Source organism: Martes martes, assembly GCF_963455335.1.
Source record: "Martes martes genome assembly, chromosome: 13".
Taxonomy (NCBI): domain Eukaryota; kingdom Metazoa; phylum Chordata; class Mammalia; order Carnivora; family Mustelidae; genus Martes; species Martes martes.
Window position 1 is genome coordinate 75,234,617 of NC_137901.1, and position 25,158 is coordinate 75,259,774.

The 25,158-nt window shown below is 47.6% G+C and overlaps 1 protein-coding gene across 2 annotated transcripts in view; it reads right to left on the minus strand.

Annotated features, from left to right (window-relative positions):
• The window catches only part of ACACB (acetyl-CoA carboxylase beta), a gene marked incomplete at its 5' end in the record, with an annotated part of 99,806 nt that extends 80,819 nt beyond the window's left edge, over positions 1–18,987 (minus strand). The window contains one exon of one of the 2 annotated variants that reach the window (XM_080821058.1): positions 18,341–18,987. In XM_080821058.1, coding sequence (XP_080677184.1) covers positions 18,341–18,987 — 647 coding nt within the window. Of the gene's footprint in view, positions 1–7,954; positions 8,200–18,340 lie in introns of those variants that run through there. The other variant, XM_080821057.1, reaches the window with a different exon arrangement.
• Positions 18,988–25,158: the final 6,171 nt, after the last annotated feature.

The window sequence follows — 25,158 nt, forward strand, 5'->3', positions numbered from 1 at the left end:
AGGATCTCAGGGTCATGAGATCGAGCCCCGGGTCAGGGGAGTGGTGGTCCATGCTCAGTGGGGAGTCTGCTTGAGATTTTCTCCCTCTCCCACTGCCCCTCCCCCTGCTCACACACTCAAAGAAAGAAAGAGAGAAAAAAAGAGAAAAAGAAAGAAAATTCTTTTTAAAAAATTGTATGACAACCAAATGGTGGCTCCTTGCCCCATTCCCTCCAGAACCACACACCAGAGGAAATCACTTACTTTCGTGGCATCAATACCTCTCCACAGTTCTGAGCAATGTCACCATTGTGTGTACCATCTAGTGTGACATCATTTAAAACACGAAATACGGCTCTTTGATCTTGAGAGTCAAGGAAGGAGTTCTCATACTCGGCCATTCCATCTTCTTCCCGTCCCCCAATCTCTCAGTGCAGGCATACTGCAGTCTGGCAGATTTCATATGTGGGATTTCATGAGTCTGGGATTATTCATGGATGAGGGCTGGGGTAGACCAGATCTTCCTTTCTTCTTTTTTCCTGGAGACAGTGGTTTTTTGTTTGTTTGTTTGTTTGTTTGGGGTTTTTTTTGGTGTTTTGTTGTTGTTGTTGTTGTTTTGTGTAGCTCTCCTTGTACCTGTTGCTAATGCCATCCATCCTTCTCATATCCTCCCAGTACATGACATAATTGATTAGCTCCATCATTCTTCACTGGCGACATCCTTCTTGGAGGCCTCTACTCTCTACAGTCATCCAGGGTGGTTCTTCTCCAGACCCCTACACAACTGTCATTCTGAGACTTCCTTTTGCTGACATCCTTAGGATTCCTTTTGTCTTTCCTCAGGGTTTGATCCCTAATTTGGGGGATCAAATGGCTCCCTCTTTCTTGGTGAACTCCCTTGTTTTGGAAGGACATATCCTCCAGTAGTTCTATTTGGTTGAAAAGATGGTACAATGGGACAGCCCCTAATGATGGTACCCTCAACATGCATATCCTGCTTTTGGCTGCCCTGGGCTACCTCATCACTATCACCTTGGAGATTCCCTTTGATTCTATGTTGGATCTCTGTTTCCCATCTCCCATGTATTGTTCTTCTTTGGTTTCTTATCTTGTTTCAGTGGAAGGCATCCTTCAGTAGCTTTCTAAGAAAAGATGTTTGAGAGTGAGGGATAGGGGTAGTACATGATTCGTAGTCTTGCAAGTTCTCAAACTGTTTTTCTTATGATCTCATGTTTGACCCTATCATTTGGCTATGTATGGAATTCTATAATGGAAAACCTTTTCCTTCAGAGTTTTAGAAGCCTTGTGCCATTGTGTCATGGCTTCCAAGGATGCTAGAACCAGAGCTGTTCTGATATCTTGATTCTTCACAGGTGACCTGTTTTTCCATATCCAGAAGCTTATAGGATCTTGTCTCTGACTTCCATAGTCTAGAGTTTCTCAGGGATGCGCTCAGGTATGTGCCTCCTTCCATCCAGCAGGGCTGTGAATCTTTAGACTCCTTCAATGTGGAAACTCATATCCTGGGATTTGTCTTCCAAGTATTTCAAATGATTTCCCTGCCTCATTTTCCTCTATACTTTCCAGAAGCCTTATTATTTGGATGTTGAAATTCTTTTTTTTAAGATTTTATTTATTTATTTGACAGAGTGAGAGAGAGATCACAAGTAGGCAGAGCAGAAGACAGAGAGAGAGGGGGAAGCAGGCTCTCTGCTGAGCAGAGAGCCCGATGTGGGGCTCGATCCCAGAACCCTGAGATCATGACCTGAGCTGAAGGCAGAGGCATAACCCACTGAGCCACCCAGGCACCCCTGGATGTTGAAATTCTTAAACTGGTCTGCAAGTTTCTGTCTTTTTCCCCCTCTCCGATTTCCTATCCCTTGTCTTTCGCTTTCTGTGCTAATTCCTTCAGCCTTCTCTCCTAACCTGGTGCTGTGTTTTTTAATACCCAAGAGCTTGTTACTGGGTCGCAAAGTCTCCTTGTTGTGAATCCTGTTCCTAACTGTACAACCCCCTCCCTGGCTTGAATGAGGGTATTAATGGCTGCTTTTTCAAGTTCTCTTCTCCTGGCATGGTTTCTGTTTCTTCCAAGTCTCCTGTGTTCCTCTGTTTGTTTGGGATCTCCTCTCCATACTAGAAACAGTACTTAGACCTCAGTCACTTCCTCGTGACCAAGAGCAGAAACTAAAGGGCTGACAGAAGGTACTGAGATGGGGCCAGTGGATGCTGAGCTCGATGCTCAAGATCGGGGCGGGGGGGGGTCTACTATATACCAGGGAACCCCAAGTACACTAGAGTCTTCTTCCTTCAGTGGTCCAATTCTCAAATGGCCAGGAGCTGGGGAAGGGGTGGTGGGGGAATGGGTGGTGGGAGAAGTGGTGGGACAGGTCTGAGGGTGGAGGACAGGGAAGATTTCAGAATTCAGCACCTACACACACCCTGATCCTCATGTTTGGGATACAGACCTCATATGCCTCCGCTATGCCCATCAGTGCCCAGTCCCAAGATCCTCTGTTTTTCCCTCTCCAGGGAATAAACCACCCGTTTTCTGTTGGGGTGCAAGTGGGCAGGCAAGAAGATCTGGGCATCTTTTACCCAGTTCTTCTCATTTTGGTACCCCCCTCCCCCCAGGTGCAGAGGTACCTGATTCTGCCAGCCCCCACGCCTTTCAGAGTACAGATCCAGACGGTTCTCAGCTGTCCCCACTGCTGCTTTAGGACTCAGCCCTCTTGGTTCTACTAAGCCAGTTACTGCTTGTCCATTTGCTTCTGGCCTCTAAAATGCTGTTGCTAATCTTCCCCACTGTTCTGCCAGGCTTGATGGGTTTCCATCTCTCTTTTTAAAAAAAAAAACATCTCTTTGCTGTCATTTGGTGGGACGTTGACAGGAAGAGGATCAGGCATGCACATTCAGTCCACTTTCTCTTTTTTCTTTTCCTTTCAAGATTTATTTATTTGAAAGAGAGAAAGCACAGAGTGGGGCAGTAGGAGAGAGAGTCTTAAGCAGACTCCATGCCGAGCATAGAGCCCAATGCACGCTTGATCCCATGACACTGAGATCACGACCCCAGCCAAAACCAAGAGTTGGATACCCAACCGACTGTGCCACCCTGGCAGGTGCCCCTCAGTCCACCTACTTAAGGTAGCGATAAGGCACTAAGCTGAGAACTATCTATCAAGAATTACGATCAAGAATTAGCAAGAATTAGCAGTTAACCACCCACACGTGTCCAGTGGCTATTGCGAGGGCAAGGATGGATATGCCTCCATCTATCATCTGAGCAAAACCCAGGAATATTGGAAGCAAATACAGAGTCAGAAAATAAAAATTCCATTTTATAGATGGGCAAATGGAGGCCCAGACAGGCAAAGGGGTCATGGAGCACATCAGCAGGCCTGGGGCTGTTTCTACCACACATGCTGGATGTGGGCATTTCCTGCTATGCCAAGTGTTCGTGTCTAGTACAAGTTCTGTATGGGAAAGCCTCCGACAAACCTGCCGTCTGCCCCCACTCCCCAGGGTGAGCTGCCAAAGGATCTGCCCATCACAAAGGAAAACACAGAGCTCTGGGCCAGGGGAACAAAAAGAGAAATGAACAATGTGTTTCCAGGCCACAAGAGGGTATGTTTTCAATGAAAGCTTTCTCCACTCAACTGGGTTTAGCCACAGGGCCTGAATGAATGAACAGACAGATGAACAAATGATCTCCGGACTGAGATAAACTCACTACCTACCACAAACGGTGAGCACATTTTCTCCTAAGACCTCCTAGGACGGAACCACTGAAACAAGATCTTAGAAAAGTACTTTGGAAAGTCAGTATCATCTTGCAAATGAGAACAGTGCTTTTATCATAATTACATCCCTCAACCCGCAAGTAGCTCAGTTTATTCTTAGTGACTTTATTTCTTTACAGAAACAGGCAGATGCGGCCAGAAGCCCCTAACCTGCAGTCTCCTGATCTCAGAAAACAGACGCCAAAATGTTAATGTCAGTTATCTCAGGTGGTGGAGTTAATGGGTGGTTTCTGTTCTCTTCTCCATCTATATTTGTTAAGTTTCTTGCAATGATACATTATTCTTTTAAAGATTATATTTATTTGAGAGAGAGAGAGAACACAAGTGGGTATTGTGGGGGCAGAGGGAGAGGGAGAAGCAGACTCCCTTCTGAGAAGGGAGCCCCATGGGGGGCTGGATCCCAGGACCCTGAGATCATGACCTGAGCTGAAGGCAGACGCTTAAACATCTGAGCCACTGAGGTGCCCTAATGATATATTATTTTCAATAAGAAGAAAGCTATGAATTTTTTAATAGGGAGGCCAAAGCCCTGGCCATTTTGGCATCCATTGGGCAAGGTGCTCAGCATCTCCAGCTGTACGATGAGGATAGTAACACATACCTCACTATGTTGTATAGGTTAAATAACACATAGAAAGTAAAAGATGGCTTCTGGCACCAGTGAACTCTATTATCATTTCAGTGCAGTGAAACTGAGAGGATCGGGGGCTGCTGATCTCCCAAGCTCACCAGGAAATGCATCAGCCTCTCCTCTGGCCAGGGTCTGCTCACCAACCATCCACTCTCCCCCACTCTGTTTACAGCCTTCCCCAACTGGCTGGCTTGATCTTTTGGCTTCAGATGGTCTCAGACATCCCACTTCCAACACAAACATTAAAACTCTAGCAACCTGGCCTAAAGCACAGCAAAGAAAAGGTCAACGAGGAGAAAACCACTATTTCGTAGCCTGGAAAAACCATTCTCAGCCGCCATTTTGATTCCAAAAATTGGTGAGAGAACCCCTTCTTCAGGCGGGTCACAAGCCCATCATAACTAACTAGGTGGGTGAACACACAGTGTGTGCCCTGTTTCAGACCCAGTCTCCAGGCTACTGGCTATTTTTATTTGTTTTTGACAAAGCTAGAAGCCAATCAGCATTAACTCTGGAGGGCTGACCTTTGGCCAGCATTTGTTCCAAGGTGGGCAGAAGCCAAACTATTCCAGGAAGACTTGGGAAATGGCTTCATGTGCAATCCACTACATAGCAGAGCTGTCAGCCCAGCGCTGAGCACAGTCAGCTGCTCAGGCACAAGCCCAGGCAGAAACACCAGGAGGGAAGAAATGAACATTCTTGAGTGTCACTGTGAATCAGGCACAGGGGGCTTCACGCTGAATCCCTGCATCCCTGCGCATGGAAGGCCACCATTCCCTGCTCACGAGGAAGAAACTGAGGGTCAGAGAGGCCCAATGACCTCAAGTCACACAGCTGGCAGATGGCAACGCTGAGCTTCCAATCTGACTCTGACCGCCCACCCCCCCATCCCCCACCCCACCCTACCCCGAGTCTAAGTTTGAGGCAGAAAGATCATTGAGATAAATGGGAGTAACTTTATTGTCTAGACATCAAAAAACAAGCACCTACATCGGGGAGGCAATCTGTGGGGCTGCAGGGCTCTTAGCTGAGGCCAGTTTTATTCCCCAGGAGACATATGGCCCGTGTCTGCAGACATTTTTGGGGTTCCCAACTAAGCAGGGGGTGGGAGGTTGAGGGGGATGCTACTGGCATCTAGAAGGAAGAGGCCAGGAATGCTGTTCAATATTCTAGAATGCTCCGGACAGCCCCCACCACAAAGAAGCACAGGGCCCCAAATGTCAACAGAAACCATGATAGGATACAGCCATCCCCCCATGCTCTGAACGCAGACTCTACTTCTGAAGACCTACACAGTCTTGGGGAAGCTGCCTCAGTTCCCTTACAGGATGGCAATATTGACAACATTAATAGCGTCTGCCTCAGAAAGTGTGTGTCCAGGGTTCAGCACGGGGCATTCTGTGCAGTAAAGAGCTTTAGCTGAGGTGCCTCTCTGCGGGGGTGCCATGATCAAGAGCCCAGTATGGAGCCATCAGGCTGTGGCCTTGACATTAACCAGCCCTTCCATCCTGGCCCTCCCTTCTCATTTATAAAACAGGGATGGCAGCAGCTGAGGCCTGATGGACGTAAAGTCCTCACTATTATCACTAAGCAAGTAAGGAAGAAAGGACACTGCATAGCTTAGTCAAGGCTGCTGACTTTGAACTCATCTTTGGGCTCCCAGAACTCATCTTTGGGAACCAATGGAACAAATGGGAGATTTCTTAGGCTACCTGCCCCCTCAGCGCTTCCCGGGACAGCCACCTTGGCTAGACTAGGAGTCGTTAAGCTTGGGTCCAAAGCCCAAATTCAGGCTGCCACCTGCTTTTGGACCTCCCACAGGCTAATCATAGCTTTTATATTTTTAAATGGTTGAAAGAATCTTACTGTGTGACATGTGAAAATTATGTGAATTTCGAACTTTTATAAATTAAGTGTGATTGGAATACCATTGCACCCATTCAATGATGTATTCTCTGTGGCTGCTGGGGCGGTAAATGGCAGAGCTGAGTAGATGTGACAGAGACCATATGGTCTCAAAGCCAGAAATATTTACCATTTGGCCCTGGACGAAAATAGTTTGCCAACTCTGAGTTAAGCAGTGCTTTTCAGCCTTGACTCTACCCTCCAGCACAAGAGGAGATTTTTAAAATGCTGGTGGCCAGGCCCCATCTGGACTAATTCATCAGCAACCCTAGGATGGAGGGATTGTTGGAGGCAGAGGGAGCACACCCAGGTATCTACTTTTTCAAATGCCTGCCCCCATCCCTGGGAATTCATATGTGCAGGTGGGGGTGAGAACCACCCATAGATCACCAACCAACATTTCAACATGGCAGCTGGCCTTGGTTCTGAGCAGAATTTCCAGGGCAGTGAAACCACTTGTAATGAGACAATTTCAATTCCTGAAGGTTTATGCTTTCAGATTAAGGTGGTTTGTGAAAAGTCTTCTTTGGGATTCAAGATTTATATGTTAAACTTTTGTGTAAATAGCCTTACAGATTGGGGGGGGGCGGTGAGGAATGTGTCTTTTGTGGACCACATGCCCCACTTTGGGTACACTATAGGGTTTGAAGGGTTTTGCCAGGGAAGTTAGGTCAGGGCTTGGAAAGTGCAAGAAACAGGACTGCCATGCTCCACCAAAAACTTAGTGCACAAGAAAGACCATGATCCATACCCGAACCCTGCCCCTCTGAAGGTCCTTTGCTCAGACACACCCTGAGCAATCCAAGAAGGGTCCCTCTGATGGCCCCATTATTCTCCTTTGCAGAAGGACCAGGGAACTAGAAGGTCAGTCTCCCTCCTGGAGGGCTGGCTAAATATCTGAGGCATATCTCTTGCCCTCTCTGGACCTCCCATCTTTGGATCTAAATAACCATACTTCTGTCTCCAAGGGACCTCAGTTCCCTGAGGAAGTATCCAGCAACTGTTAATAAAGATCATGGGATCAGCCGTGGTGAGTTGGGGGAGGTGGCTAGGGGTGAATTTTGTTCCTCTTTTCAGCTTATCTAGAATTTTTTGACTTCTCAACAACAAACATAACATTACTTTAATAATTTTTTTAAATGCCATAAAATGAAGACAAGAAATCAAGCAGGTGGGGCCAGGAAGTGCTAGGGCACAGAAATGCCTACACATTGTTCATTAAATAACCTTAAATGCGATGCCTGCTCAGGTGGCCCTTGACCTGCCCTAGGATTCATAATCACTTCAAAAAAGGCTTGCGTTCCACAACCGTCAAGGCTTTATCAAGGATAAGGGGAGGAAGAGGAGGAAAGCGTGGCCCCTGCCAGCCTATCCACCTGTGTGTTCCTGAGGGCCCCTCCAATCAACGTCACCAGACAAATCCGGCCAATCCTGCCTCCCCTCCAACCACCAAGGTCAGCTCGCGTTTGCAAGGCGAGCTCCACCTACCCAGTGGCAGAACTGAAGCCTGCATTTCTTTGATGGGGGCGGGGAAGAGAAGGTAGTACTAAGGGGACACAGAGCTTGTCTTTACTGGGGGCGCGGGGCCACGCTGCATAAGTTGGCAAAAGATAACGGTCATTAAAATTGCAGACTTACTTACTTTACTTTGCGATCAGGGAAACAGACCTTGCACTTGGCAGGGCTCATATTGACATGCCCGCCGGTCAACCCCACCTGGCTCCTGCCGGGATGCAGAGCTTGCCCCCTTAACCTCCTGAGCGGACCCTGGTCCCGGAGCCCAGCAGGGCAGCCAGGTCGAGACAGGGAAGCGGAGGTGCGGTCCGAGAGCAGCTGGCGCCGGGTGGTGCTGCAGCCTGTGGGTGTCCAACCAAGAGCGGCGTTTCCTCCATCCCGAAAACAGTCCTGCGCCCAAGTGTCCGGGGACAGACGCGCCCATCCAGGCCCCGCCCCCCAAACGGACACCTCCTCCCAGAAGGGTCCCCGCCCCCTCACCTGGCCCCGCCTCCTGTCCCTGACAGAACCAGGCCCCGCCCCCCCGGACCGGCCAATCACGGAGCGGCCGCTGACCTTGGGCACCAGGCGCAGGTGGCCAGAGACTTAGAAAAGCCTTCTTGGCTACTTTCCTCCCCCGCTCCCCTGACGGGGGAAGAAGGGTTCCAGGATGGTACCGCCCCCCTACACACGCAACTGGGGAAAAACCCGCAGGCCTTTAATGTGCTTGAATACACCCAAATAGAGAAGTGGTGGAAAATGGGGTTTATTTAAAATATGAGCCAGATGTCAGCAGAGTGCCTGGTAAAAGTCCCCCGAAGGTATGTTAACTTCTGGCTTCCAAGTTCCTGTTTTTGCTTATTCTTTCACCACTACTCCCGGGGACATGTTTGCTCCAGGCCCTCCTGGCCCCAGAGCGAGCTCCTAACACGCACTCCGGACCACCTGGGTCACCTGGTAAAAGCAGCTCTTTGGAGACAGGAAAGATGCCAGCTGCCCTGTGACTGACCCTGAACAGGTTTCTTTCTGACTTCCAGTTACCGAATGAAGAAGTCACGGGAATAAAAAGGCACAGCACAGGGAATCCAGTCACCGCTGCCATGGTGGTGATGACTGGTGACAGCTGGTAGCTACACTCGCCACGAGCGCCCCATAAGGTACAAACGTGCCCAGTCACTATGTCATACACCCGAAACGAATGTAACATTGTGTGTCAACCACATTCAAAATAAGAACATCCTTAAAGAATAAGCATCTTTCTGGTTAAGACTCACACACACTGGAGGCTCTTTTTGTGCCTTTGTCTTCTTTCAGAGAGGTCCTTTTGTGTTTACTTCCCTAATGCAGATAAGTAAATGTGACCCAGGGATGTATGCTTCACCAAGGGTGACAGAACTGAGCCTTGAACCCAGGCAAACCATTCTAGGTCGAATGAATGAATGCTTCCGCAAGGAGTTCTAACAAATAAAAGGGATTGAAAACACTGCCTAGAAAATATTGCATAATAATAAATACAGCCTATGTTCACAGCCAACAAAAACCAAAAAATAATGGAAATGTTTGCAAATGAATCCCCATGGAAAGGCACAGCTGGGGCCACACCTCCAGGAGTCCCACTCTGTGGCCACAATGTGAATTACCCCTAGGAATCAGATAAGCAGCCCAGCGTGAGGGCACCGGTTAGCTGTGCTCTAACCATATAGTAACTTTTTCAACAGATAAAACAGGTGAACACAATTCTCAGTTCTTCAGAGTTTCTCGCAGGTTCTTCATGGCCTTGTCTTCACTCCCTCCCCAAAAAACCAATTCGCCATAGGCTGATTTACTTTTTAAAGTTCCAAACCCCCCCAAATTCATCTTCTAAATGACCCAAATTTAAATATAATCACCTCAAAATAGGGAAAAGAGTTAAAATCAGAAAATGAAAATATTTCAAAACACCTCTATCCCACCCCAAGGATCAAATGGGAGAGAACACTCACCGGCGTACTCGCATCGCTCTGGATTTTTATTCTCTATGGACAAAACCCCAATGCCTGTTGAACACTGTGGTTATGCTAATTTCTCCACTAATACAGCCTTGGAGACATCCTGCCATGCCTCACTTCTCAAGAAAGGCATTTTACTTCGATATCTGCGCTTTGCATGTCATCAGAGCGGTCATGACTTGGATTTTTCTCTGCTTTCATTATAAGATATAGAAGATGGGAAGGAAAGAGTAATGTGCACGTCTACACACATCGCCTTTACATAAACATCCCCTTTAAACAACCGTCACTGTGATTTCAATGACACATTCCCAGCTTGGCTGGAGAGGCAGTTTCATGCTATAAGGCCTTCTGATCAGACTCCTCAGAGGCTAAATTTAACTAGTTGGTATTGCAGAGGGAAAACCCAGGCCAGCGGCAAAACACACACGCCAAGAGAGTGCACTTGCTAGTGGTTAGCCGCACAGTGTAAAAAGGCCTGAGCCGTGAGGGGCCTCAAGCCCGTCCCTACACTCTGCGTGACCTTGAGCAAACCTCTTCTCTCCACTTCTCTATGACACCACCCACCTATAGAGTGCATTCGTTCAAAGAAAAATAAAGCAATCCCTCTTGATACGTGATGGGAGAATTGTTACATGAAGCATAGAGCAGAAGTGACAGATTTTTCTAAAGCGGGATACAGATACTTGAGACAGAAAGGGATGTTCGGGCGCTCTGCACCCTGCATGAATGCCAGCCTCTTCCGAACCTCAATATCTAGTCCACAAATGAAACAATGCAAAAACAGGGGATCCTCCCCCTTTCCCTTAAACTCCCAGAAAACACCTTAGGAGCTAAAGAGTTTTGGAAATGGGGCTTCTGCCAGCCCTTCCCGAAGTCAATAAAGGAAAGAATAAATTAAAACACCATCAAAAGATTCATGGGATTTCATCGAGGGACAGATAAAAATATTTATAGGCCATTAAAAATTTTCTGACCTGCTTGCTACTTGGAGCAGGGGACAGGTGTAGAGGGTGATGACGAGCAGGAAGCACTTGGGGGTGCCCACGGCAAGCTGCCCCAGGATGCAACTTGAGACAGAAGGGTGAAGCGAGGTCCCAGGGGTCAGCGTGCTCACCTGCTGTTCCTTCACTATGCCTCCTCGGGATCTGAGGTCTGCCTTGCAAAAGATCTCTTAAACTCTACACTTGCAGCACGGAAGCAAGCAGTTGCAGGGAGGGGGGTGGGGGGCAGGGAAGGTCCCATGTATTTCATCCATTTGTCAGGGACACTTCACCTGCCTCCTTCCTCTTCCTCCTCTGTGGACACAGGTTGCTATACCTTAAAGCTATATGCCGGGCGGGGCTTGGGAAGCTCCATGGCCACAGGGGAGAGCTCTGGAAGGTGCCCATTCCAGTGACAGCACATGAGGCAGCCCCTGGGCCATCCGCCCCTGCCACTTCCTCTCCTGTGATCTCAGCACGCTTGTGAGGTGGACCCCAGCATTATCCCGTCTCGACAGAGAAGGAAACTGCAGCTGAGAGAGGTCGTGGGGCTGGTCTGTGATGGGACCATGGGTCCCGGGTAGGACACCTGTGCTTTGCATGGAATGACGGAGATAGCGCTGAGGCACGGCTTGAAGTGCGGGGCTCCCAGCCACTCAAGTAAGCCTGACAGCAGCCCTGTGAGGTAGGGACCTCACTGTGACCTTGTTCTGGAGGATGGTGAGGCCCAGAAAGGGAAAAGCTCAGCCCAGGCCACCTGACAGCCAACTGGAGGAGTCCGCTTGCCAGCCCGCAGCTGGCCACTCTCTCCACCTACAGTGGGAAGTGCTCTGGGCTTGTGGCCTCTGAGGCTCCTCCGAGGGCCTTCCTTGGGGCAGGAGGCCAGTCCCACCGTCTGTGCATCCATAGGGCTGTCACAGAGCCTGGCACCCAGCAGGGCTACGGTAAATGCTTCCAAGCCAATGAAGGGATGGGACCAACATTAGCTTCTCCACTTGACTGTTTCATCTCTAACCTTGTCCTTAGGCTTACCTGGTACCCACACCAGCCAAAGAGAAAATGGTTCTAAATGAACAAACTTGATCCCAGCCCCTCATGCACCCTTCCGCACATGAAGAAACGAAAGCAAAGCCTGCTAGAGCCACCAAGGACTTCAGAGCATCCCAGTCCAGCCCCCTGCCAGGGTAGGTGACATCCCCAAGGTCACACAGCTTAATGGCTGCCTTGTCTCCTGACTCTTCTCACTAATGCTAAGAACAGGTTAGGATGAGGGTGGAGACACCTTTCCTGGAGCCCAGGCTAGGAGTCAACAGTTGGAGTTTGCAGACCAGTTTCTGATCTGCACCTGCTGAGGGTCTGGGTCCCATTGGCCCTCAGGAGCTATGATCATCCTGCTGGGATGATCCCTGATAGAGCCCTGATAGACCCCTGATAGACCCCTGAACCTCTCTGGGTGTCAGCTTCTTATCTAGGAAGTGAGACGACTGGCTCACACCCCTCCAAGATTTTTTATAATGTTTTATTAGTAAACATTATTAATACTTGTTATAACAATATTTACAGCAGGAAGTTAGAAAATGCAGAAGAAACTCTGAATGACTTATAACTGTACCATATAAAGACAATGATTGCTAACTCTTTTGACACATTCCTTATAGACTTTCCAGCCACACACACACAAACACATTTATGAAGCACAAGCATTTTCTGTCCCTACTAATTGACAGGAACATTGTAAGCACATTACATTACCCATAATCCCTTATCTGAAATGCAAAACTCCCAGGACCAGAACACTTTGGAGTTTGAGAACTTTTGGTGGGGGGGGGGGGATGGTAAAGCTTTATGTTTTACCTTTTCATGTTACTCTTTCTGCAGCAGAAGGCATGAATATTCACACAAAACAGGATAAACAAAGACTCCAAAGAACTACACATCTATTGAAGCTGGATTTTTCTTCTAAATGAGTTCATGGCCAACTGATGAACTTCTGGGTCATAACTTCAAATTTCAGGACTGCAGTTGAGCAGTTCTAAACCTGTCCCATTCCATTCAGTTCATACATGCACCTCACGGGGTAGAACTATTAGAGTAACAAACTAGTAGGAGATAGCTCTGAACCAATATCTTATCCCAGACCCATTGTGCCCCTTGTTGACCCACACCAATCACATTGCCCCTTGTTGACCAAAGTGGGATTACCCTGTAACCTTCATTTCGCAATATGTGAGCAACTATTCTGTCACATGTAATGGTCTCACCAGATTTATCTCCAAGTCTAAGGAAGAGCTGATCCCAACCCCTGGCCTGAGACAAACCCAAAAGGGAGGAGATGAGAAGCCTACTTGGACAGACAACACAAAGTCTTTGGGTCCATACTCACAGCCTGCCCTCACCAGCTGGGAAGATGGAAGGGAATAGGGAGATTGTATAACCATATAAAATGCTGAGGAAAAATTAGGGTTTAACCACAAAACTAGTCTACAAAATCACAAGATTGAATCAGAAAGAGTTTGATGAAAACAAAAATGCTACTTCTGCCAAAAAGCAACAATAAAATGCCTATCCATCCATCCATCCACCCATCCACCCACCCATCCATCCATCCATCCATTCACCCACCCACCCAGCCAGCCATCCATCCACCCACCCACCCACCCATCCATCCACCCACCCATCCATCCATCCATCCATTCACCCATCCATCCATCCATCCATCCATCCATCCATCTATCCACCCATCCATCCATCTGTTCATAAGCCATCCATCCATCCATCCACCCATCCATCCATCCATCCATCCACCCATCCATCCATTCATCCATCCATCCACTCATTCATTCATCCATCTATTCATTTGTGCATTCATCCATATCCATTCATCTATCCTTCCATGCACCCATTCGTTTGTGCATCCATCCATCCATTCATCCATCTGTTCCTTCCTTCCTTCCTTCCTTCATCCATCCATTGATGCATCCATTTGTTCATTCATTCATTCATCCATCCATTCATTTGTTCATACATCCATCCATCTGTTCATTCATTCATTCATTCCTAGATCATTCATAAAGTGTTTTGCATCCCCCAGGAATGCAGAATTCTGTCTTTGGCAAGCCTGGGTCGCTCACTGCTTCATGCATTTATTTATGCAGCATCTACCATGAACCCACACTATATTAGGAGGTGGGGAAAAGCAGAAACCCATATGGCCCCCATTTTCACAGAGTTTGCCAGCCAGTGTAGGAGATAGGTAACAACCAAGTCAACACATAAGGAAATTTAAGACACAATCTCCAGGAGTGATTAAGTATTGTGAAAACACACCAGAGCAATTAATCAGGAAACAGGGCCATATGGGGAATACTTTAAAGATGGCATAGGGGGGACCTGAGTGGCTCAGTCAGTTGAGTGTCTGCCTTTGGCTTAGGTCATGATCTCAGGGTCCTGGGATCAAGCCCCGTGTCGGGCTCCCAGCTTAGTCAGGAGTCTGCTTCTCCCTCTCCCTCTAGCCCTCCCCCTGCTCATGTGCCCACTCTTTCATTCTCTCTCTCAAATAAATAAAATCTTTAAAAAATAATAGAAATTAAAAAAAAATAAAGATGGCAAAGGACATGGAAGGCCCTTCAGAGGAGGTGACTTTGAAGGGCAGGTAGGATGGGCTACAGAATGTGTGGACCCCAGTGCAAAATGAAAATGTGGAGGCCCTTGTTTGAAAGTTATTAAGAATTTCAAGAGGGTGACAGCAGAGCTGACCTCACAGGTCACACACCTGGATGCAGGCCCTAGGGGGAGGTTTAAGGGCATGAAGGAGAAAGTGAGCATCTCAGTTCAGAGGGAACAGCAGAAACAAAGGCCCAGAATGGGGATGCAAGTGTGAGTATTCTGGAAACGTGAGGGCACAGGGGGAAGACAAAGGCCCTGTTGAAGATCATTCAAAAAGAGCTCCCTCCAAGCCACAGAAGTAAACGGGCACTTTTTCTATCCAGCTGCCTGGCTGGTGGCCTGGCAGGAAGCAGCATGGACCACAAGGTGACCTTGAGGTGACACGGAGACCAAGTAGCTCTGCAGAACCTGCCTACAGCAGGAGAATCCACAGATATACCTCTGCCACTGCTTTGCTGTGGCTTCCATGTGAGTGCAGACCCCTGGAATAACCGCCCCCCACCCCTGCCAGGTCTCAGCTTTGTCTGTGACATGGGAAGGGCTGCAAGAACTAGTTGAAACCCCCACTTCCAGCCGCCATATTGCAGAAACTGAGCCTCCAAAAGTTAGGGGATGTGCCCAAGAGTGCAGGTGATTTAGCAGCTGATCAGAAAAAAATAATAATACAGGGAGCTTTCGGGATTCTAACAGGGGTGCTTTATCACCACATTGGTCTTCTATGTCGGGCTTCATTCCCTCAATCCTCCAGATGATTGCAAGTAACCTGCCCACATCTGAAAGTGGCCTGGGCTTTTGACCTGTGGGCCTCAGGGAAGAGGCATTTCCATCCTGTATAAGAGGAAAAGCCCAGCAGTGGCTCTCCACAAAGCAACACTCTGGAGGGTTTGGGGGGGATTGGGAGGTCCCCCTGAACATTTCTTCAGAGTTGACCCAAGACACTACCAATGGATGTGAGCAAAAGGGTCAAGGTGGGGGCTGCCAAACACCAGGCTACTGAGGGTTCCAAAGATGCAAAAATATCAGAGGAAAAACTCTACAAGAGGATGATGGAACCCTCACCTTCGTTCTGATATCACTGCTTCCAACAGGCAGGAACACACAGGTTATGACATCAGCTTTTTCATCCAACCAACCACCAGAGACAGCAGCACCAGGACAAGGGTCTAAGCCTTGATTCCCTGAAGATAACGCCCCATGGGATTCTCATCCCAGGTCATTAGGAACAACAAACCCATGCTGGTCTCCTTTGTCAGAGGCCCCTCATTTGGGGACCCTGCTGGAGTTTGCAACATTCCTCACAGAGATGCCAGTATCTTGGGAGGCACCAGCAGAACTACCTGAGTTGTCCTGGGTGCCAAAATCCTCAATTCCAGACTCTGAAAAGCGCATCGACTGGGGGCAAAATAACCGTAGGTGAGATTTGTGTCACACTTCAGGGGTCTGCTCCAGCCTCCTCATGCTGGAGATGAGGAAGTAGAGGTTCAGAGAGGGTAAGGGTCCCACCCAAGGTTACACAGCGCAGTGTCTTCTTTGTGCCCTCCTATAGCCCTTTGCATCTCCCACCACCCCACAGTTTATAAAAAACCAAGACTCTCTGCCCCCCCTTTCCCCCAGTCCTGGGATAAGGCATGATAAATGATTTACCTATAGTGCTAAGTTTCTACACAATGAAGATACAAAGGCAGAAAACTCATTTAATATTTTGGCTTTCTGTCATGCAAAGATAGGACCTTACTTAGTTAAGGATCTTTTGCCTTCATAAATTCACCAGCTCAGAAAAGCTGTGGTTTAAGCACAAACCAGAGAAGACCCCTAAAAATGGTGGTGGAAGACAGTGAGCTATGCTGATGTAATAGCCAGCAGACCCATGACGCTACTTAAATTTCAAGTAATTAAAATTAAATTTTTAAGTTCACTTCTTCCGGCACACTAGCCACAGGTCAATCTCCATAGTCACAGGTGACTAAAGGCTACCATACTGGACAGCACAGTTCTAGAACATTCCATCATGGCAGAAAGTTCTGTTGGCCTGCTCAAGTCTAATTTGAAAGTTGCCTCTTCCGAGAGCTCTCCACTGACCTGACCACCTCATTCTAAAATAGATCCCCTCAGGGGCCCCTTCTCCTGAAACCTGTCTTCCTCCTGGCATTGGACACACTGAGAGATCATCAGTTAACCTGTTTATTTGTACTTTTCCCACCTCCCTGCTGGGATGCTCTTTGAAAGTAGCAATGTATCCATCTTGCTTCCCGCTGGGGCTGTTGTGATAAATGTATCTCGCCCACCTGCCCTACTTAGATACCACTTAGCAACCCGGGGTCGGACATCCACTTCTAACATAATCTCGGATGTTTGTCAATTTGGGGGAATTCATTTCACTTACTTTTCCCTAATCCCTATTGAAATTGCCATGTTGAAAGTTAAGAACCAGTTCAGAGGAACGCGAATATTGGCGATCGCTGGAGGGACCACACCGAGGCACAGTGGAACCCCATCTGCAGTCTGGAAAACCTGGCCTCGAAGCTTGGCTCTGCTGCCTCCCAGCTGTGTGATCTTGGGAAAGGCACTTCACCTTTGAGCCCCAGTTTTATCATCTGTAAAATGGGGACCCACCACCACCAGCCTTGTACTGTTGTTCTAAGGGATCAGTGGATAATTGATATAAATGGGAAAGTGATGGGTGAAGTGGGTGCTGGGGGTAGGGGAGAAAGAACAAGACAAGGAAGGGAGCTATAGGGGAATCTACCGCTTATTAAGTACCTACTGTGTACCCAGCCCTGTGCATACTTCACAAACATTATCCCATTGAATCCTGTGAGCATTTTCCAGATGAGAAGCTGAGGCAGGGACAGGGGAATGCCACGCCCAAGGTCACACAGTAGGGGGTGGGGGGCGGCAGAGCCAAGGTTGAACTTTATACCAGACCTGAAGCTTTCCCTTCCTTGAACCCTTCCAGAACCTCAAACTAGTTTCCCCCTGGAGATCATCAGGATGGGGAATACTTGACTTTTCTCTTTTCTCTACGTTCTACTTCCAGTCACCAGGGCTCAACTTGAGCTCCCTGGGAACATGGGTGCCTGAATGGAAGAAGCCACCTCCTCGTCCAGCTTTTCACATTTGGGAGAGAGAGTACAAGAGGTGCTGAAAGGAATAGCCAGTGAGACTGTACCCCTAGTGGAGGGAACAGACCAGGAGGAGGGAAGAAACCCTGGAAGGTGGGCAGAGAGCTCTCCGACCTGCGGAATGATGGTTGGCGGCTCTTTTCCCTGCTTGTCTGTTCCCTGCGTTTCCCACCTGGAACTACTGTATTCTGTTTGTAACTGGGGAAGGGAGGTGGCAAAGCTTGAACACCACCACAAAAACAAACAAACAAAGCCAAGAACTGCACACCTAGGACACACTCCCACCAGCAGGGACCTACGGGCACTGGTTTCCAGCAAACATACCTGCGTTTCTGCTCTGAAGGCACCCCTAGGGGGAGGCATGGATTTCAGTTGTTAGTTACCCATTGAAAGAACCAACGAACAAATACATGACTGTCTCGTCAGGAGGCAGGGAAACTGGCCCTCCCTCCAGGCCCCCACTGTCCCCTGTGGTTCTTATCAGCCCTAGCTCATTCAGTTTAAATTCTAACGAATCACACACAAGGCCGTCTTCCCGACCAGGCCAAATCCTTCTAAAAGGACAGTTTCCCGGCATAGGGCCCTGTAGATGCAGTAGATGCTCAATAAATAATTTTGAAAGGAAGGAAGGAAAAAGGCAAGACTTACGTTTCCCGCATTTCCCGTAACCACCCTCAACACGTGGGCATGAGCGGACAGCTTGACTGAGCGGAAAAGGGGGCAGCCTTCACCCTAACTCTGTGCTCCCCCCTCTTGAGGACCCAGGGCACATTACCTCATAGCGGGGATGGGGTTCTCGGACTCGCCTACAGTCGGAGCGGCCTCCAGGGACACGGTCCCCAGGCTGGCCCGGCTGCCCTTCCGGGAAGACTCTCGGAACAAGCCAGCAGCAGGGTCCTCATCGGAGGAGTTGTCATCAAAGGAGCCCAGGATGAAGTTGGTCATCAGCTGCCTCTTGATGTGCTCTTGCTTCTCGTCTTCTTTGGAGAAGGGTTTGGCTCGCTGGCCCTGGGGCTTGGCTGGAGATGGCAGGCCACTGGTATCCAGGGTCTTTAGGCTTTCGGTCCCCGTCCCATTGGCTTGGAGAGCTGCCGGGATGTTATCCGAGGTACGGGGGTTTCCTGGGGGATTCTGGTGTGGGGGTGGCCTGGAAGTTCTCTGCCGACAGGCATCTTTGGGACCTCTGTGGGAGGCTGGCTTGGCCTGGTTAGGAGTCTCTGGCAGAGGGCTGCAGTCACTGTTTTTCTGGGGTGGCTCCCCTGAGCTGTCTGAGCCTGGAAAGGGGTCCTGGCTTGAGATACAGCTCCCTTCTGATTTACTCTTGGTGACTTGCATAGAGTCTGTCATTTTCCCCCAGATTTTTAACCAGGAAAAGGTCAAGCAGGAGAAAATCAAACAAGATAGAAAAAGAAGCAATATCATTCAGAAAACCTGCAAGGAAAAAGGAAAAGACATTTCAGAGTCTACGCAATTGAGTTATTTCCATCTTCAAGGGGCTTGTGGGGCGAGAAGCAGCTGGGGTTCTGTGTATTCAGCTGAGAGGGTCAGAGGCCAAAGGCAGTGGGCAAAACGGCTCTGCCCACAATGTGCTCTGTGGTCCTGGGCACATTCCTGAACGCCTCGGGATGTCAGCCTCTCATCTCTAATTTAGGTACATGAACACATGCTCACCATGAATCAGAAACATGCATGGAAGAGAGAAACAGATCACACCTCTTAAAGGGCTCTTGTTATAGACTCATAACACCCAAAAAGTAGAAACAGTCCAAATGCCCATTAACTGAAAAATGGAGAAACAAAAATGGAGAAACAAAAGGAGAAACAAAACAAAAATAGAGGGAAAAAAGGAGAAACAAAAGGTGATTATTAAGTTGTTAAAAAAAAAAAAGAAAGAAAGAAAGAAAAAAATGGAGGGGTGTCTGGGTGGCTCAGTTGGTTAAGCAGCTGCCTTCGGCTCAGGTCATGATCCCGGGGTGGTGGGATGGAGCCCCATGTCGGGCTCCCTGATCAGTGGGGAATCTGCTACTCCTTCTCCCTCTGTTTCTCCCCCTGCTCCTGTGCATGCTCTCTCTTTCCCTCTCAAATCAATTTTTTTTTTTAAGCGAGAGCTTAATAATAGACAGAAATTCATTTTGCCGAAGACATGAATCCAGATACTCTGATTTCTTACCCATGCCTCTTCCTGGCACACTAACTCTGCCTACTAATGAGTAGATCATTGTTATTTGATGTAAATACTGTTTTTCTTAAAAGATTTTATTTATTTGAGAGAGAGAACATGAGTAGGAAAGAGAGCAGAGGGAAACGCAGACTGCCTGCTGAGTGGGGAGTCCGATGCGGGACTCGATCCCCAGATTCAGGGATCATGACCTGAGCCAAAGGCAGACACTTAGCTGACTGAGCCACCCAGGAGCCCCAGAAGTAAATATTGTTGAGAAGCAAACAAAAACACTAACTGAACATGTTGAAATTTCAGAACAAATTTTGCCACAGGGATACAGAAATATTAAAAAATAAATAAAAGGCTAGACTGCAAAGCTCAAGCATATCAATTTAGTATCTAACAGGTTTTTACTTGGGGTGCCTGGGTGGCTCAGTGGGTTAAGCCTCTGCCTTTGGCTCAGGTCATGATCTCAGGGTCCTGGGATCGAGCCCCAAATTGGGCTCTCTGCTCGGCGGGGAGCCTGCTTCCTCCCCCGCCCCACCCCACCCACCTGCCTCTCTACCTACTTGTGATCTCTCTCTCTCTCTCTGCCAAATAAATAAATAAATAAATAAAATCTTTTTTAAAAAATAAATAAATAAATGGTTTTTTCTTTTTAAATTTCAACATCATATTCTTTTTTTTTAAAGATTTTATTTATTTATTTAGCAGAGAGAGAGAGAGACAGAGATCACAAGTAGGCAGAGAGGCAGGCACAGAGAGTGGGGAAGCAGGCTCCCTGCTGAGCAGAGAGCCCCACATCGGGCTCATCGATCCCAGGACTCTGAGATCATGACCTGGGCTGAAGGCAGAAGCTTAACCCACTGAGCCACCCAGGCGTCCCTCAACATCATATTCATAAGGGAAGTGGAAAAGTTCTCAAGTTTTCCTAGAACCACGTGATCTGAATAATTCCTGCAGACTTTGCACAACAGAATTTCCTATGTTGTCAAGGGTATTTTCCAGTTATACTTAGGACAAGGAGGGTTTTTTTTTCTTTTAAGGCCATCAAGTTTCTTTTTAAAGAAAAGTCAGTCAAGGGTGGTTCAGCATCCATCAATGTTCATTGAACATTCATTGAACAAAGAGGAAAACCACATGATCACTTCAATTAACACCAAAAAAAAGCATTTGGCAAAATACAACACCCTTTCATGATAAAAAACAGAAGAATAGGAAAAGAAAGGAACTTCAGTGTAATAATGCATAATTATGAAAAACCTACAGCTGATACATACTCAGGGGTGAAAAACTGGAAGCTTACCCCCTAAGATCAGGAACAAGACAAGGACGCTCACTTTCACCACTGCTATTCAACATTGTACCGAAGGTCCTAACCAAAGCAATTAGACAAGAAAAAGAAATAAAAGCCATCCAAATTGGAAACGAAGAGATAAAATCATCTCTAATCACAGACGGCATGATCCGATACAGGCTTCCCTGCTATCCAAAAGTAGAGAAGTTCTTATGAAACCTTTCTTTAAGTTGAAATGGCATAAAGCAAAGAAGCAATTACCATTAATTTATATAGACACATTTTTTAGCATTCCTAGACCCATGAAATAACTTCTCTTAGGCTTTTCTGGGTAGCTTAGGACACATCTTGCTAATGGATACACAAAATAAATCAAGACAAAGTTCAGATGTTCACAGACATAGTTCAAAGCTATGGTGGCTTTGATTCTGAGGGGCTGAGCATAGTTCTTGCCAAAGGAGCCTGGCAGTGCCACTGCCACTGCTCAGGGTATGAGCTGCCTCTCTAACAGCTCTCTGCAAAACAAACGCTGAATGCTATGTTCACTTTTCACCTTTTCTCCTAAAAGCAAAACTCCTCCTTGGGTTTCTTCCAGTTAGGTACTAGTGTAGATCTAATATAGGTCTTTTGCAGAAGGAAAGTGGTATAACATGAACTTTCAAAAAGCAAGAGATACCTGTGTACAGAAAATCCTAAAGAACCCACACATACAAAAAACCCTAATAGGAGTAATAAACAAGTTAAGCAAAATTGTAGGATACAAGATCAATTAGTTGTACTTCTGTGCACCAACAATGAACAATCTGAAAAGGAAATTAAGAAAGCGATTCCAGGGGCGCCTGGGTGGCTCAGTGGGTTAAAGCCTCTGCTTTCGGCTCAGGTCATGATCCCAGGATCCTGGGATTGAGCCCCACATCGGGCTCTCTGCTCAGCAGGGAGCCTGCTTCCCTCTCTCTCTGCCTGCCTCTCTGCCTACTTGTGATCTCTCTCTGTCAAATAAATAAATAAAAATCTTAAAAAAAAAAAAAAAAGAAAGAAAGAAAGCAATTCCAGGGGTAAGAAAGCGATTCCAGGGGCGCCTGGGTGGCTCAGTGGGTTAAAGCCTCTGCTTTCGGCTCAGGTCATGATCCCAGGATCCTGGGATTGAGCCCCACATCGGGCTCTCTGCTCAGCAGGGAGCCTGCTTCCCTCTCTCTCTGCCTGCCTCTCTGCCTACTTGTGATCTCTCTCTGTCAAATAAATAAATAAAAATCTTAAAAAAAAAAAAAAGAAAGAAAGAAAGCAATTCCAGGGGTACCTGGGTGGCTCAGTAGGTTAAGCGTCTGCCTTCAGCTCAGGTCATGATCTCAAGGTCCTTGGATTGAGCCCCCCCATTGTGCTCCCTGCTTAGCGGGGAGCCTGCTTCTCCATCTCCCTCTCCCTCTGCCACTCCCCCTGTTGGTGCGCTCATGTTCTCTCTCTCTCTCTCTCTCAAATAAAATCTTAAAAAAAAAAAGAAAAAAGAAAACAATTCCATTTACAATAGCATCCAAATAAACAAAATATTTAGGATTAAATTTAACCAAGGAGGTGAAAGACCTGTGCAATGCTGGGGCACAAAACATTGCTGAAAGAAATTAAGGAAGACCTAAATAAATGAAAGCCATCCCAAGCTGGTGAGTTGGAAGACTTTCTGTTGGTAAGGGGGCCCTATGCCCTGAAGCAATATACAGATACGGAACTGCAAGGGAACCCAAATAGCCAAAACGATCTTTAAAAAGAACAAAGTTGGAGAACTCACACTTCCCAATTTCAAAACTTACTGTGAAACTACAGTCAAAATAGTCAAAATAGTGTGGTACTGGCATAAAGACAGACATCTAGACCAATGGAACAGAATGAAGAGTCCCAAAACAAACCCATATATCTATGGCCAATAGATTTTCTATGAAAATATCAAGACCATTGTGGGCGGGGAAGGGCATCTGGACAGTCAGAAGAGCGTGCAACTCTCCATCTCGGGGTTGTGAGTTCAAGCCTCTTGTTGGGTATGGAGATTACTAAAGAAAATAAACAAATTAAAAAAAAAATTCAAAGGGGAAAGAATAGTCTCTCCAACATATGGTTCTGGGATAACTGATTTCCACAAGCGAAAGAATGAGGTTGAACTCCTAACTCAGACCATACCCAAAAATTAACTCAAAATGAGTGAACAACTAGAGAACCTGAGTGGTTCAGGTGGTTAAGCGTCTGAATCTTGATATGGGCTCAGGACATGATCTCAGGGGCATGAGACTGAGCCCACCACCCACATGCCCTCATCCCTCATCAGGCCTGTGCTTAGCATAGAGTCTGTTTGGGATTCTCTCTCCCTCTCCCTCTTCCCCTCCTGCTCATGCTCTCTCTCTCTAAAATAAATAAATCCATTTTTAAAAGATGAGTCGACGACCTAAATATAAGAACTAAAACCTACAAAAAGTTTAAACGAAAACATAGGAGTAAATTGTTGTGACAATGCAGTTGGCAGTGGATTCTCAGATGTGACACCAGAAGCATAAGCAGAAAGAAAAAATAGATAAAGAGGGCCTCACTCAAATTAAACACTTGTGTGCATCAAAGGGCACTCTCAAGAAAGTGAAAAGACAGATTACAGAATGGAAAAAAAATCTGTGAAACACATACTTGGTAACGATTTAATATCCAGAATATATACATAAGACTTACAACTCAACAACAAAAAGACACCCTGAAATTAAAACGTGGAAAGGACTTGAACAGACATTTCTCCAAAGATATACAAATGGCCACTAGTTCATGGAAAGATGTATCCTCGTCATAACATAAATGCAAATCAGAACTGCGCTGTACCACTTCACACCCACAAAGATGGCTTGTGGGAGGGGAGAGGAGAGAGGGGGGAAAGAGAAAGCAGGGGAGGAAAAAAGAAAGGGAGGGAGAGAGAGGAAAGGAAGGAAAAGACAGGGGGTGGGAGGGAGGGAATAAGGGAGGGAAAGAGGGGAGGTGAGGAGAGGGAGGGAGGGCAGAGAGAGAAAGAGGGGAAGGGAGGGAAGAAACCAGCAAGTGGCCTGCGAGGACAGGGAGAAACCGGACCCCTACACGCAGCTGGTGGGAACGTAAAACGATGCAGCTGCTGTGGAAAATGGTCGGTGGTTCCTCAAGATGTGGGACATAAAACTGCTCTATGACCCAATACTTTCACTCCCAGAGGCACTGCCCCAAACAACTGAAACCAGGGGGGAAACAAGTACAGATGGACGGAAGCGCGTGCCCAGCAGCACCCAACTGTCGGATGCCCTCGCCTGGCGCTCTCCCCAAGGTGCCCCAGCCACAGCACCATGGGCTTCAGGGGCTGGAGCATTCCTGGTGCGGGGGCCATGCTGTGCCTCGTAGGGTGCTCAGTAGCACCCCTGGCCTCTACCCAGCAAAGGTACCAGGAGCACCCTTCCCCTCTGTTGTGACAACCAAAAATGTCTCCAGACCTTGCCAAACATCTCTGGGGACAAAATTGCCCTTGGGTGACCACTACTGGTCTGAACCCCCCAGATCTACTCCCTCCCTCCCCTCCCTCCCTCCCTCCCTCCCTCCTGTTTCCAAATGGTAAAATCCTCCTGGGAGACATGTGAAGTCTTTCCAGGAAACTCATCCCTGGCAAAGAGCAAGTTTGCAAAAAGTTTTAAAAAGTGAGAAAGGTCAGCATCCTGAAACTGCTGGCTCACACGTTCCCCCTGAGGAAGATTTGGAAACTAATCATTGGCAGATGGCATTGCCAAAAATGTCCCAAAGGCCTCTGGCCCCCTTGGCAGCCCAGCAGGTTAGAGGGCTGCATCCTTCCAAGGTGGGAGGGCGTGATGGGGTAGAGGAATCCACGCCCACGGCCCTCCACTGTGGCAACAAAGACAACACAGCGGAGAAACACAGCATTCGCTGGTCTCCCCAGGCCCATCTGGAGACCCCCAGAGACATGGACCAATTGTCATTCGTTTCAGGATCCTTGGGTCCAGCTTGGTGTGGGGTACGTGGGAGGTACCCCAAAAGCGTGTACTGAAGGAATGATAAATCCGGGTGCACACACACTGAGCTCCACCTGATAGGTGAAGGTAAGCTGGCATTTTGCATAAATTTGAAATGCTAGCAT